Source organism: Chlorocebus sabaeus, chromosome 20 (genome assembly GCF_047675955.1).
Source record: "Chlorocebus sabaeus isolate Y175 chromosome 20, mChlSab1.0.hap1, whole genome shotgun sequence".
Lineage (NCBI taxonomy): Eukaryota > Metazoa > Chordata > Mammalia > Primates > Cercopithecidae > Chlorocebus > Chlorocebus sabaeus.
This window is the reverse complement of record NC_132923.1, coordinates 47,697,523-47,711,969: the sequence shown is the minus strand read 5'-3', so window position 1 is coordinate 47,711,969 and position 14,447 is coordinate 47,697,523. Positions and strand designations below refer to the sequence as shown.

Sequence of the window (14,447 nt, the reverse complement as noted above, 5' to 3'; positions counted from 1 at the left end):
TTAAATTTCCTCAATGAATTTGAACCTCAGCCTCTGGGAAATTTCAAGTAAAAAAAACCACAAAAATCAAGGATGAGTTTGTGTCCTTTGTAGGGACATAGATGCAGCTGGAAACCATCATTCTTAGCAAACTATCACAAGAACAGAAAACCAAACACCGCATGTTCTCACTCATAGGTGGGAACTGAACAATGAGATCACTTGGACTCGGGAAGGGGAACATCACACACCGGGGCCTATCATGGGGAGCGGGGAGGGGGGAGGGATTGCACTGGGAGTTATACCTGATGTAAATGACGAGTTGATGGGTGCTGACGAGTTGATGGCTGCAGCACACCAACATAGCACAAGTATACATATGTAACAAACCTGCACGTTATGCACATGTACCCTAGAACTCAAAGTATAATAATTAAAAAAAAAAATCATAATCTTATCAATCACCAACCACCATGAGCAAGGGCCTCAGTCAGGTCCAATATAAAAATTTGTGTCAGGTGTTGAAGAACAGGTCCTAGTTGAGCCCACCCACTACTGAACCTTCTCCCATCTAGGCTATGCTCTGGTACCTGGAATCAGCTTCAAGGCATTCTCCAGGTATTCATCTTCTGTGATGGGGTGTCCATCTAAATTCAACTCCAGGGTAAAATCCCGAACAGTCCAAATAAAGTCTGGAAAGAAACTCACAAACTCGCTGGAGTCCTCAACTTCATCAGGTTTGGGGCAGGATTTTGCCCTGATTAGCTCTGTTAGTTCAGTCACATAGCTGGGACCTCAGCTAAGGAAGGAGTAGCACCCTATACCATCGTTTCCACATCTCACTTAGAAACAAGTTTTATACACGTTCCCTTTTGCACTGTATCTTTTCTTACTCAACCAGGACAACTGAGTCACAGCAAAGAAGACACAGTATCAGTTTCCATTCCCCTAAACTCCATAAAACCTGCTCTTCACTTCCCGGAAGGATACTGCAGCTGCTCCAGGGCCTGGTGGTTGATGGTGTTCATGCTGTTGTAGATAAAGCTGCTGCTTAGAAGCACAGCCAGGGCAAAGATCCAAGAGTCATTCTTAGGGTCACTCTAGTGTTAAAGAAATAGAAAAAAGGAAGCCACAGTTTAGATACATCTCAAGGTCAACTATTTGTATCCACGTAACCAAAACTTAAGTCATTCCAGTTTTCCCAAAATGCTGTGTCTAAAGGAAACACAAATGTAAGCTTTATATGCTTGTCAGCATGATTTGGTGAAATTAAATAAATCAGCTATAGAAAAAGCAGCGTAAGCATCTCTATTTTCCCTAAAAATGTTGTTAATGTATAATAGCCAATCACATGATAAGTAAATATATTTCTTCCTTTATGCTTTATCAATTGTGCTGTAACCATTATAAGGAGAACATCTTGGTTTGAAGTCTCCTGAATGATGTTCTCCACTTTTTGTATGCAATAAATTTAAATTTTTCCAAACTTGATCTGATATTATTTGTGATACTTGAAAGCACATTACTGTTAGGACTTAGGAGTCTCCTTTTAATTTATTCACTTATTAATTCATTCATTTGGTTGTCCATTCACTATTTCAGCTGTAGTATATATAACGGAATAGTAAGGCATGTAATATGAATTTTGAAGATCATGTTAAACTCAAACTGTATTTTTGCCATTTATATTGATCTTCTCAGGGCGTCACTTTCTTTACATATTAAAAGTAGCAATTGACATGGTCAATGTGTAAAATATTTGATGCAGTGCCTAAAGCATAGTAAGTATGAAGTCATTAGTGAACAATAATCCTTCGGCAGATTTTCTCAATCATGGCTATATTAGGAATGCAAATGTTAATCAATCAAATTCACCAAAAATTGTTCAGCTACGTACAAAATGCAGATGCTGCCTTTGGTTTTGTGGATGCAAAGTTCCATAATCACAAGAAGATGACTTTCAGGAGTGGCAGATAGCATTGTCAACATAAAAGTGCAACCAAGATGATAATTTCTGCCAGGAGTGGAACCAAAGTCATAATGTAAAAAACAAAACTAACAAAAAACTAAAAAATGGGAGGTGGGAAGGAAGGAAAATAAAGAGAAACAAATGCTCTGTGAGTTTGAGCAAGAAGTTACTGTGTCTAACTAGAATAAGATGGCAGTAAGTTGAAAAGAGCTGGACGTTAAGGAGTACATAAAATGAGGACTTGTGGAAATGAAAGAATTAAAAAGGTGAAAGACTCAACAGAATCCAAGTCAAAAATTTTAGGGTATGATCATATAATGGTATTACAGTTATTTAATTCAACTGAATGAGTGAATAGGTATGTGGAGAAGACAAGGCTAGAAATACTATTCAGGGCAAGACATGAAGGTCCCTTAAATAGAATTAAATGCTGACCAAATCCACAAATTCCAAGGCCAACAAGTAATTTTGCTTCCATCAAGCATGTATATATTTGTATGTTTTGGTTCCTTGAACAGTCATACTTTTGCAAATAAAAAAGCTTATGCACATTACAATCTATTTCAAATCAATATTTCATCTTTGTTGTACACTGAAATGATGATTGATAACTTTAGAACTGTATCCTTAAATTCACTGTTTCTAAATGAGACCCCACACACATTTGTAATTTTTGCAGTATGAAAGCCAAAACACACTAATTCAATTTTCTTTTTTTTTGAGATGGAGTCTTGCTCTGTTGCCCAGACTGCAGTGCAATGGTGCAATCACTGCAACCTCCATCTCCCAGTTTCAAGTGATTCTTCCACCTCAGCCTCTGAAGTAGCTGGGATCACAGGCACCTGCCATCATGTCCGGCTAATTTTTGTATTTTCAGTAGAGATGGGATTTCACCATGTTAGCCAGGCTGGTCTTGGACTCTTGACCTCAGGTGATCCACCCACCTTGGCCTCCCAAAGTGCTGGGATTACAGGTGTGAGCCACTGCTCCCGGCCTCTATTTTCTTTTTATTTTCTTTTTTTAACTTTTAATTTAAGTTCAGGCTTACCCCCAAACTTAATAAAATAAAATAAATAAGTTAAAATATTTTATTTTAAGTTCAGTGGTGCCCCTGAACTTAATGAAATACCATGAAACTTAATAAAAGTTTAAAAAAGGAAAATTGAGAAAACATCCCTGTCTGACAGCTTTGAAGAGAGTACCGGTTCTCCCAGCACAGAGTTTGAGCTCTGAGAATGGACAGACTGCCTCCTCAAGTGGGTTCTTGACCCCCGAGTAGCCTAACTGGGAGAGACCTCCCAGTAGAGGCTGACTGACACCTCATACAGCTGGGTGCCCCTCTGAGACAAAGCTTCCAGAGGAAGGATCAGGCAGCAACATTTTCCATTCTGCAATATTTGCTGTTCTGCAGCCTCCCCTGGTGATACCCAGGCAAACAGTGTCTGGAGTGGACCTCCAGCAAACTCCAACAGACCTGCAGTGGAAGGTCCTGACTGTTAGAAGGAAAACTAACAAACAGAAAGGATATGCACACCAAAACCCCATCTGTACATCACCATCATCAAAGACCAAAGGTAGATAAAACCACAAAGATGGGGAGAAACCAGAGCAGAAAAACTGAAAATTCTAAAAATCAGAGCACCTCTTCTCCAAAGGAACACGGCTCCTCGTCAGCAATGGAACAAAGTTGGATGGAGAATGACTTTGATGAGTTGAGAGAAGAAGGCTTCAGACGAATGGTAATAAAAAACTTCTCCGAGCTAAAGGAGATGCTCAAACCCATCACAAAGGAGCTAAAAACCTTGAAAAAAGATTAGACAAATGGCTAACGAGAATAAATCGTGTAGAGATGACCTTAAATGACCTGATGGAGCTGAAAACCATGGCATGAGAACTATGTGATGCATGCACAAGCTTCAGTAGCTGATTCGATCAAGTGGAAGAAAGGGTATCACTGATCGAAGATCTAATGAATGAAATGAAGCGAGAAGAGAAACTTAGAGAAAAGAAGAGTGAAAAGAAATGAACAGAGAAATATGGGACTATGTGAAAAGACCAAATCTATGTCTGATTGGTGTACCTGAAAGTGACGGGGAGAATGGAACCAAGTTGGAAAACACTCTTCAAGATATTATTCAGGAGAACTTCCCCAACCTAGCAAGGAAGGCGAACATTCAAATTCAGGAAATACAGAGAACGCCACAAACATACTCCTTGAGAAGAGCAACTCCAAGACACATAATGGTCAAATTCAGCAAAGTTGAAACGAAGGAAAAATGTTAAGGCAGCCAGAGAGAAAGGTCAGGTTACCCACAAAGAAGTCCATAGTGGATCTCTCAGCAGAAACTCTACAAGCCAGAAGAGAGTGGGGACCAATATTCAATATTCTTAAAGAAAATAATTTTCAACCCAGAGTTTCATCTCCAGCCAAACTAAGTTTCATAAGTGAAGGAGAAATAAAATCCTTTACAGACAAGCAAATGCTGAGAGATTTTGCCACCATCAGGCCTGCCTTACAAGAACTCCTGAAGGAAGCACTAAACATGCAAAGGAACAACTGGTACCAGCCACTGCAAAAACATGCCAAATTGTAAACACCATTGATGCTAACATGAAATCGCATCAACTGACAAGCAAAATAACCAGCTAACATCATAATGTCGGATCAAATTCACACATAACAATATTAACCTTAAATGTAAATGGCCTAAATGCTCCAATTAAAAGACATAGAATGGCATATTGGATAAAGAGATAAGACCCATCAGTGTGCTGTATTCAAGAGACCCATCTCATATGCACAGACACGCATAGGCTCAAGATAAAGGGATGGAGGAAGATCTACCAAGCAAATGGAAAACAAAAAACAGCAGGGGTTGCAATCTTAGTCTCTGATAAAACAGACTTTAAACCAACAAAGATCAAAAGAGACAAAGAAGGCCATTACATAAAGGTAAAGGGATCAATTCAACAAGAAGAGCTAACTATACTAAATACATATGCACCCAATACAGGAGCACCTAGATTCATAAAGCAAGTCCTCAGAGACCTACAAAGAGACTTAGACTCCTACACAATAATAATGGGAGACTTTAAGACCCCACTGTCAACATTAGACAGATCCATGAGACAGAAAGTTAACAAGGATATCCAGGAATTGAACTCAACTCTGCACCAAGGAGACCTAATAGACATCTACAGAACTCTCCACCCCAGATCAACAGAATATACATTCTTCTCAGCACCACATTGCACTTATTCCAAAATTGACCACATAATTGGAAGTGAAGTTCTACTCAGCAAATGTAAAAGAACAGAAATTGTAACAAACTGTCTCTCTGATCACAGTGCAATCATACTAGAACTTAGGATTAAGAAACTCACTCGAAACTGCTCAACTACCTGGAAACTGAACAACTGGTTCCTGAATGACTACTAGGTACATAATGAAATGAAGGCAGAAATAAAGATGTTCTTTGAAACCAATGAGGACAATGACACAACGGAGCACAATCTCCGGGACACATTTAAAGCAGTGTGTAGAGGGAAATCTGTTGCACTAAATGCCCACAAGAGAAAGCAGGAAAGATCTAAAATTGACACCCTAACATCACAATTAAAAGAACTAAGGAAGCAAGAGCAAACACATTCAAAAGCTAGCAGAAGGCAAGAAATAACTAAGATCAGAGCAGAACTGAAGGAGGTAGAGACACAAAAAAACCCTTCAAAAAATCAATGAATCCAGAAGCTGGTTTTTGGAAAAGATCAACAAAATCGGTAGACCACTAGCAAGACTCATAAAGAAGAAAAGAGAGAAGAATCAAATAGATACAATAAAAAATGATAAAGGGGATATCACTACCAATCCCACAGAAATACAAACAACCATCAGAGAACACTATAAACACCTCTATGCAAATAAACTAGAAAATCTAGAAGAAATGGATAAATTCCTGGACACATACACCCTCCCAAGACTAAACCAAGAAGAAGTTGAATCTCTGAATAGACCAATAACAGGCTCTGAAATTAAGGCAATAATTAATAGCCTACCAACCAAAAACAGTCCAGGACCAGATGAATTCACAGCAGAATTCTACCAGAGGTAGCAACAGGAGCTGGTATCATTCCTTCTGAAACTATTCAAATCAATAGAAAAAGAGCGAATCCTCCCTAACTCATTTTATGAGGCCAACATCATCCTGATACCAAAGCCTGGCAGAGACAGAATAAAAAAAGAGAATTTTAGACCAATATCCCTGATGTACATCGATGCAGAAATCCTCAATAAAATACTGGCAAACTGACTCCAGTAGCACATCAAAAAGCGTTATCAACCACAATCGAATTGGCTTCATCCCTGGGGTGCAAGACTGGTTCAACATATGCAAATCAATAAATGTAATCCATCATGTAAACAGAACCAAAGACAAAAACCACATGATTATTTAAACAGATTCAGAAAAGGCCTTTGACAAAATTCAACAGCCCTTCATGCTAAAAACTCTCAGTAAACTATGTATTGATGGGATGTATCTCAACATAATAAGAACTATTTATGACAAACCCACAGCCAATATCATACTGAATGGGCAAAAACTGGAAGCATTCCCTTTGAAAATCAGCACAAGACAGGGATGCCATCTCTTACAACTCCTGTTCAGCATAGTGTTGGAAGTTCTGGTCAGGGCAATCAGGAAGGAGAAAAATAAAGGGTATTCAATTAGGAAAAGATGAAGTCAAATTTTCCCTGTTTGGAGATGACATGATTGTATATTTAGAAAACTCCATCATCTCAGTCCAAAATCTCCTTAAGCTGATAAGCGACTTCAGGAAAGTCTCAGGATACAAAATCAATCTGCAAAAATCACAAGCATTCCTATACACCAATAACAGACAAACCAGAGAGCCAAATCATGAGTGAACTCCCATTCGCAATTGCTTCAAAGAGAATAAAATACCTAGGAATCCAACTTACAAGGCATGTGAAGGACCTCTTCAAGGAGAACTACAAACCACTGCTCAATGAAATAAAAGAGGACAAAAACAAATGGAAGAACGTTCCATGCTCATGGATAGGAGGAATCAATATCATGAAAATAACCCTACTGTCCAAGGTAATTTATAGATTCAATGCCATCCCCATCAAGCTACCAATGACTTTCTTCACAGAATTGGAAAAAAACTACTTTAAAGTTAATTTGGAACCAAAAAAAGAGCCACGTTGCCAAGACAATCCTAAGCCAAAAGAACAAAGCTGGAGGCATCATGCTACCTGACTTCAAACTATACTGCAACACTACAGTAACCAAAACAGCATGGTACTGGTACCAAAACAGAAATATAGACCAATGGAACAGAACAGAACCCTCAGAAATAGCACCAGATGTCTACAACCATCTGATATTTGACAAACCTGACAAAAACAGGAAATGGGAACAGGATTCCCTATTTAATAAACGGTGCTGGGAAACTGGCTAGCCGTATGTAGAAAGCTGAAACTGGATCCCTTCCTTACACCTTATATAAAAATTAATTCAAGATGGATTAAAGACTTAAATGGTAGACCTAAAACCATAAAAACCCTAGAAGAAAACCTAGGCAATACCATTCAGAACATAGGCATGGGCAAGGACTTCATGACTAAAACACCAAAAGCAATGGCAACAAAAGCCAAAATAGACAAATGAGATCTAATTAAACAAAAAAGCTTCTGCACAGCAAAAGAAACTACCATCAGAGTGAACAGGCAACCTACAGAATGGGAGAAAATTTGTGAAATCGACCCATCTGACATTGGGCTAATATCCAGAACCTACAAAGGACTTAAATAAATTTACAAGGAAAAAATCAAACAACTTCATCAAAAAGTGTTCAAAGGGTATGAACAGACACTTCTCAAAAGAAGACATTTATGCAGCCAACAGACACATGAAAAAATGCTCACCATCACTGGCCATCAGAGAAATGCAAATCAAAACCACAATGAGATACCATCTCACACCAGTTAGAATGGTGATCATTAAAAAGTCAGGAAACAACAGGTACTGGAGAGGATGTGGAGAAATAGGAACACTTTTACACCGTTGGTGGGATTGTAAACTAGTTCAACCATTGTGGAAGACAGTGTGGTGATTCCTCAAGGATCTAGAACTAGAAGTACCATTTGACCCAGCCATCCCATTACTGGGTATATACCCAAAGGATTATAAATCATGCTGCTATAAAGACACATGCACACGTATGTTCATTGTGGCACTATTCACAATAGCAAAGACTTGGAACAAAACCAAGTGTCCATTAATGATAGACTGCATTAAGAAAATGTGGCACATATACACCATGGAATACTATGCGGCCATAAAAAAGGATGAGTTCATGTCCTTTTCAGGGACATGGATGAAGCTGGAAACCATCATTCTCAGCCAACTATTGCAAGGACAGAAAACCAAACGCTGCATATTCTCGCTCATAGGAGGGAATTGAACAATGAGAACACTTGGACACAAGGTGGGGAACATCATACACTGGGGCCTGTCAAGGGATGGGGGGAGGGGGGATTGATAGCATTAGGAGTTATACCTAATGTAAATGACAAGTTAATGGGTGCAGCACACCAACATGGCACATGTATACATATGTAACAAATCTACACGTTGTGCACATGTACCCTAGAACTTAAGGTATAATAAAAAAAATGAAAAAATATAACTTAACTTCCTCATCTGTGAAGATTTTAAAATGAGATTAATTTTCACTTAGGGAGGAAGCAAAGGGAAGAACACAGATTTCACAGATGGGATGCCTGGCTGAAATTCCAGCTTGACCATTGGTAACTGTGTGACCATGGGCAAGTTACTCGACCTCTCTCTACTTGGTGTCCTCATATGACAAGTAGGGATAATAATAGTACATGTTTTATAGGGTCATTGTATGATTAAACATGTTATTATTTATAGAGTGCTTAGAATAGTGCCTGACACATAGTGCTATATGTATTTAGTAAATAAATAAAATCAGAAATTGAGGGGATAAAAAAGAATTAATTTGGTCACAATAAAGGCTTCTTTCTTTCCTTTCCAAATGCTTAAAAACAACACTTAAAAAATTTATTTTGAAAAAAATAGAATCAGTTTGTTTTGGCTTTCATACTGCAAAACAGGGGTTTGTTACATAGGTAAACTTGTGTCATGGGGGTTTGTTGCATATATTATTTTATCACCCAGGTGTTTAGCCAAGTACCTATTAGCTATTTTTCCGGATCTTTTCCCTCCTCCCATTGTCCACCTTCTGATAGGCTCCAATGTGTGTTGTTTCCCTCTATGTGTCCATGTGTTCTCATCATTTAGCTCCCACTTGTAAGTGAGAACATGTGATATTTGGTTTTCTGTTCCTGCATCTGTTTGCTAAGGGTAATGGCCTCTGGCTCCATCCATACCCTGCAAATGATCTTGTTCTTCTTTTATGGTTGCATAGTATTCCATAGTGTATATGTACCACATTTTCTTTATCTAGTCTATCATTTATGGGACTTTAGGTTGATGCCATGTCTTTGTTATTGCACCATAATGAACATTCACGTGCATGTGTCTTTATAATAGAGCAATTTATAGTCCTTTGGGTATATATCCAGTAACGGCATTGCTGGGTCAAATGGTAGTTCTGTCTTTAGGTCTTTGAGGAGTTGCCACACTGTCTCCAACAATGGTTTAACTAATTTACACTCCCACCAACAATGGATAAGTGTTCCTATTTCTCTACAACCTAGCCAGCATCTGTTATTTTTTGACTTTTTGATACTAGCCATTCTGACTGGTGTGATCATGATAGTATTGTGGTTTTGATTTGCATTTCTCTAATGGTCAGTGATATTAAGCTTTTTTTTCATATGATTGTTGGCTGCATGTATGTCTTCTTTTGAAAAGTGTCTGTTTATGTCCTTTGCCCACTTTTTATTTTTATTTTTGTGAATTTGTTTAAGTTCCTTAAAGATGCTGGATATTAGACCTTTGTCAGAAGCAGAGTTTGCAAACATTTTCTCCCATTCTTTAGGTTGTCTGTATACTCGGTTGATGGTTTCTTTTGCCGTGCGGAAACTCTTTAGTTTAGTTAGTTCCCATTTGTCAATTTTTGCTTTTGTTACAATTGCTTTTTTGGCATCTTCATCATGACATCTTTGCCCATGCCTACGTCCTGAATGATATGGTCAAGATGGTTTTCCAAGGTTTTTATAGTTTTGGGTTGTATATTTAAGTCTTTAATCCATCTCGAGTTAACTTTTGTATATGGTCAAAGGAAGGGGTTCAATTTCAATCTTCTGCATATGGCTAACCTGTTATCCCAGCACTATTTATTGAATAGGGAATCCTTTCCCCATTGCTTGTTTTTTTGTTTTTTGTTTTTCCCAGGTTTGTCAAAAATCAGATAGTTGTAGGTGTGCAGTCTTAAATTCTGGGTTATCTGTTCTGTTCCATTGGTCTATGTGTCTGTTTTGGTACCAGTTCCACGTATTTTGGTTACTGTAGCTCTGTAGTATAGTTGGATGTCGGGTAGCATGATGCCTCCAGCTTTGTTCTTTTTGCTTAGAATTGCCTTGGCTATTTTTTTGCCTGAGTTCTTTTTCGGTTCCATATGAATTTTTTAAAAACAGGTTTTTTTAAAAAATTTTATTTTGTTTTTAATTTTTTTATTATTATACTTTAAGTTCTAGGGTACATGTGCATAATGTGCAGGTTTGTTACATATGTATACTTGTGCCATGTTGCTGTGCTGCACCCATCAACTCGTCAGCACCCATCAACTCGTCATTTACATCAGGTATAACTCTCAATGCAATCCCTCCCCCCCACCCCATAATAGGCCCCCAGTGTGTGATGTTCCCCTTCCCAAGTCCAAGTCATCTCATTGTTCAGTTCCCACCTATGAGTGAGAACATGCGGTGTTTGGTTTTCTGTTCTTGCAATAGTTTGCTGAGAATGATGGTTTCCAGCTGCATCCATGTCCCTACAAAGGACACAAACACATCCTTTTTTATGGCTGCATAGTATTCCATGGTGTATATGTGCCACATTTTCTTAATCCAGTCTGTCACTGATGGACATTTGGGTTGATTCCAAGTCTTTGCTATTGTGAATAGTGCCGCAATGAACATACATGTGCATGTGTCTTTATAGCAGCATGATTTATAATCCTTTGGGTATATACCCAGTAATGGGGTGGCTGGGTCAAATGGTACTTCTAGTTCTAGATCCTTGAGGAATCGCCATGCTGTTTTCCATAATGGTTGAACTAGTTTACAATCCCATCAACAGTGTAAAAGTGTTCCTATTTCTACACATCCTCTCCAGTACCTGTTGTTTCCTGCCTTTTTAATGATTACCATTCTAACTGGTGTGAGATGGTATCTCATTGTGGTTTTGAAATGCATTTTGTCTCAAAAAAACAGTTCTTTTCTAATTCTGTGAATAATCTCAATGGTAGTTTAATAGTAATAGCATTGAATCTATAAATTGCTTTTGGGCAGTATGGTCATTTTAACAATATTGATTCTTTCTCTCCATGAGAAAGGAATGTTTTTCCTTTTATTTGTGTCATCTCTGATTTCTTGGAGCAGTGGTTTGTAGTTCTCCTTGGAAAGATCTTTTACCTCCCTAGTTAGCTGTATTCCTAAGTAGAAATTATGAATGGCAGTTTGTTCCTGATTTGGCTTTCAGCTTGACTGTGGTTGGTGTATAGGAATGTTAGTTATTTTTGCATATTGATTTTGTATCCTGAGACTTTGCTGAAGTTGTTTATCAGCTTAAGAAGCTTTTGGGCTGGGACTATGGGGTTTTCTAGACATAAAATCATGTTGTTGGCAAACAGGGATAGTTTGACTTCCTCTTTTCCTATTTGGATGCCCTTTATTTCTTTCTCTTGCCTGATTGTCCTGGCCAAGGCTTCCAATACTATGTTGAACAGGAGTGGTGAAAGAGGGTATCCTTGTCTTGCACTGGTTTTCAATAGGAATACTTCCAGCTTTTGCCCATTTAGTATGATGTTGACTGTGGGTTTGTCACATATGGCTCTTATCATTTTGAGCTATGTTCCTTCAATACCTAGTTTATTGAGAGTTTTTACCATGAATGGACTTTGAATTTTATTGAAAGCATTTTCTGTATCTATTGAGATAATTGTGTAGTTTTTGTCTTTATTTCTGTTATGGGATGAATCACATTTATTGATTTGCATATCTTGATCCATTCTTGCATTCCAGGGATAAAGCCTACTTGGTCATGGTGGATAAGCTTTTTGATGGGTTGCTGGATTTAGTTTGCCTGTATTTTGTTGAGCATTTTTGCGTTGATATTCATCAAGGATATTGGCCTGAAGTTTTCTTCTTTTGTTGTTGTATCTCTCCAGGTTTTGGTATCAGGATGATGCTGGCCCCATAGAATGAGTTAGGGAGGAGTGCCTCCTCCTCAATTCTTTGGAATATTTTCAGTAAGAATGCTACCAGCTTTTCTTTGTACATCTGGTAAATTCAGCTATGAATCCATCTGTTTCTGGGCTGTTTTTTTTTTTTTTTTTTTTTGGTAGGTAGGCTATTTATTAATGCCTCAATTTCAGAGTTCATCATTTGTCTGTTCAGGGATTCAATTTCTTCCTAGTTAAGTCTTGAGAGGGTGTATTTGTCAACAAATTTGTCTATTTTGTGTAGATTGTCTAATTTATGTGCATGGAGGTTTTCATAATATTGTATTTATGTGGGGTCAGTGGTAACATCCCTCTGTTGTTTCTGACTAATTCTATTTTCAGTTTATACTCAGACTAATATAAATAAAGGACAAGACAGCACCTAATACTATAAAGCAAAATTATCTAGAATTATCCAATTTGCAAATTTTTCTGTGGGGCTAGCTCATGCTCTTCTAGAAGTCAGTGATGATTACATTGCCTGCCCCTGTAAATTGGGCAAAAACTTTTATAAATGTTCCTGGTATAACTGGTGCTTTTCTTTTCTTTTTCTTTTTTCTTTTTTCTTTTTCCTTTTTCTTTTCTTTTTTCTTTTTGTTTTTTTTCTTTTTGAGACGGAGTCTCATTCTGTCACTCAGGCTGGAGTGCAGTGACGTGATCTCAGTTCACTGCAACCTCCACCTCCCGGGTCCAAGTGATTCTCCTGCCTCAGCTTCCTGAATAGGTGGGATTACAGGCACCTGCCTCCACGCTGGGCTAATTTTTGCATTTTTAGTAGTGATAAGGTTTCACCATGTTGCCCAGGCTGGTCTCGAACTTCTGACCTCAGATGATCCACCCGCCTCGGCCTCCCCAAGTGCTAGGATTATAGGTGTGAGCCACCGCGCCAGGCTAGCTGGTGCTTTTCTATGCATTTAAAAATAGATTATTTCAGTGAAACTCTATTTTCCTGATTTCTACCTTCAAGCCTACGAACCCCACACACCTTAACTAGTAGTACCCATTAATCCCACCAGTTACAGCGTCTTCCAGGTAGCTTTCTCCTAAATTGTTGGGTTAGGCCCTCACTTCCAGCATCTAAGCACTCTAAATGATCACAATGTTGTCTTCGCCACTAGGCTCTGAGCATTTACCTGGTTCACTGATTAGCACAGAGCTTTGAAATTCAGGATTCTGTATTTAGCACACAGCCCTAGACTTCTGCTATGCAGTAAGTATTTATTAAATTTTATAATTCATCCAACTGTTAAAAATAAGAAGATCTATCACTAATACTTCAAAATATTTGAGCTTACCCAGAAAGTAAGTTCCCAGAAATGAAATTTAGCTTTGTTTCCACAATCAGATTTGTGATTCAGGAATAGGCCAGAGAAGTTTGATTGATATTATGCATAAAAACATAAAAAGAGAATCAAAGGGTAAAGAAGATTTCTCTATGGCTCTGTCTTACCTTTTCCATATCACCCAGGCCCTCCGTGTCCAGAAGGACCAGGGAGTGGTTTGACTTAGAGGGATGGGGCACACACCACATCCAGATGCCTTTGGTTTCAGACTTCACTGTGCAGCCCAGAGGGAAGCCTTCAAGGGAAGAGGAGAAACAACATATAGTGACAGCAGAATCCAGGCAGACAAGGCCTAAACCGGTTAAATGTATAGGAATGTAAGTTTCCGGCAGGGGAAATGGGTTGCTTCCATTTCAGCAAAGAAATCAATCAAATCTTTATTTATATAAATGACTTTCTCAGAAGGTACTTGGGTCCCCTATTCACTTCATATCTAAGCATAGGCTCAAATAAGTTATATTACAGAATTAATGTAAACTCTATTAACCTGTTACTATGGTCTGAACGTTAATCCCTCCAGTCCCCCATTCATACGTTGGAACTTCAGTGAAGTCCGAAACCAAACCCCAAGGTGATGATATTAGAAGTCAGAAGTGGGATGGGTGCAATGGCTCACACCTGTAATCCCAACAATTTGGGAGTTCGAGGCAGATAAATCACGAGGTCAGGAGATAGAGACCATCCTGGCCAACATGGTGAAA

At 38.5% G+C, this 14,447-nt stretch overlaps 1 protein-coding gene across 1 annotated transcript in view; it reads right to left on the bottom strand.

Annotated features, from left to right (window-relative positions):
• LOC103224473 (guanylate-binding protein 7) overlaps positions 1-14,447 on the bottom strand; it is a 41,802-nt gene that overhangs the window by 18,610 nt on the left and 8,745 nt on the right. Inside the window, exons 2-4 of the mRNA XM_007978039.3 lie at positions 13,854-13,981; positions 970-1,079; positions 570-766 (exon numbers count right to left, since the gene is read on the bottom strand). Of these exons, the coding sequence (XP_007976230.1) occupies positions 570-766; positions 970-1,079; positions 13,854-13,981 (435 nt within the window). The remainder of the gene's footprint in view (positions 1-569; positions 767-969; positions 1,080-13,853; positions 13,982-14,447) is intronic.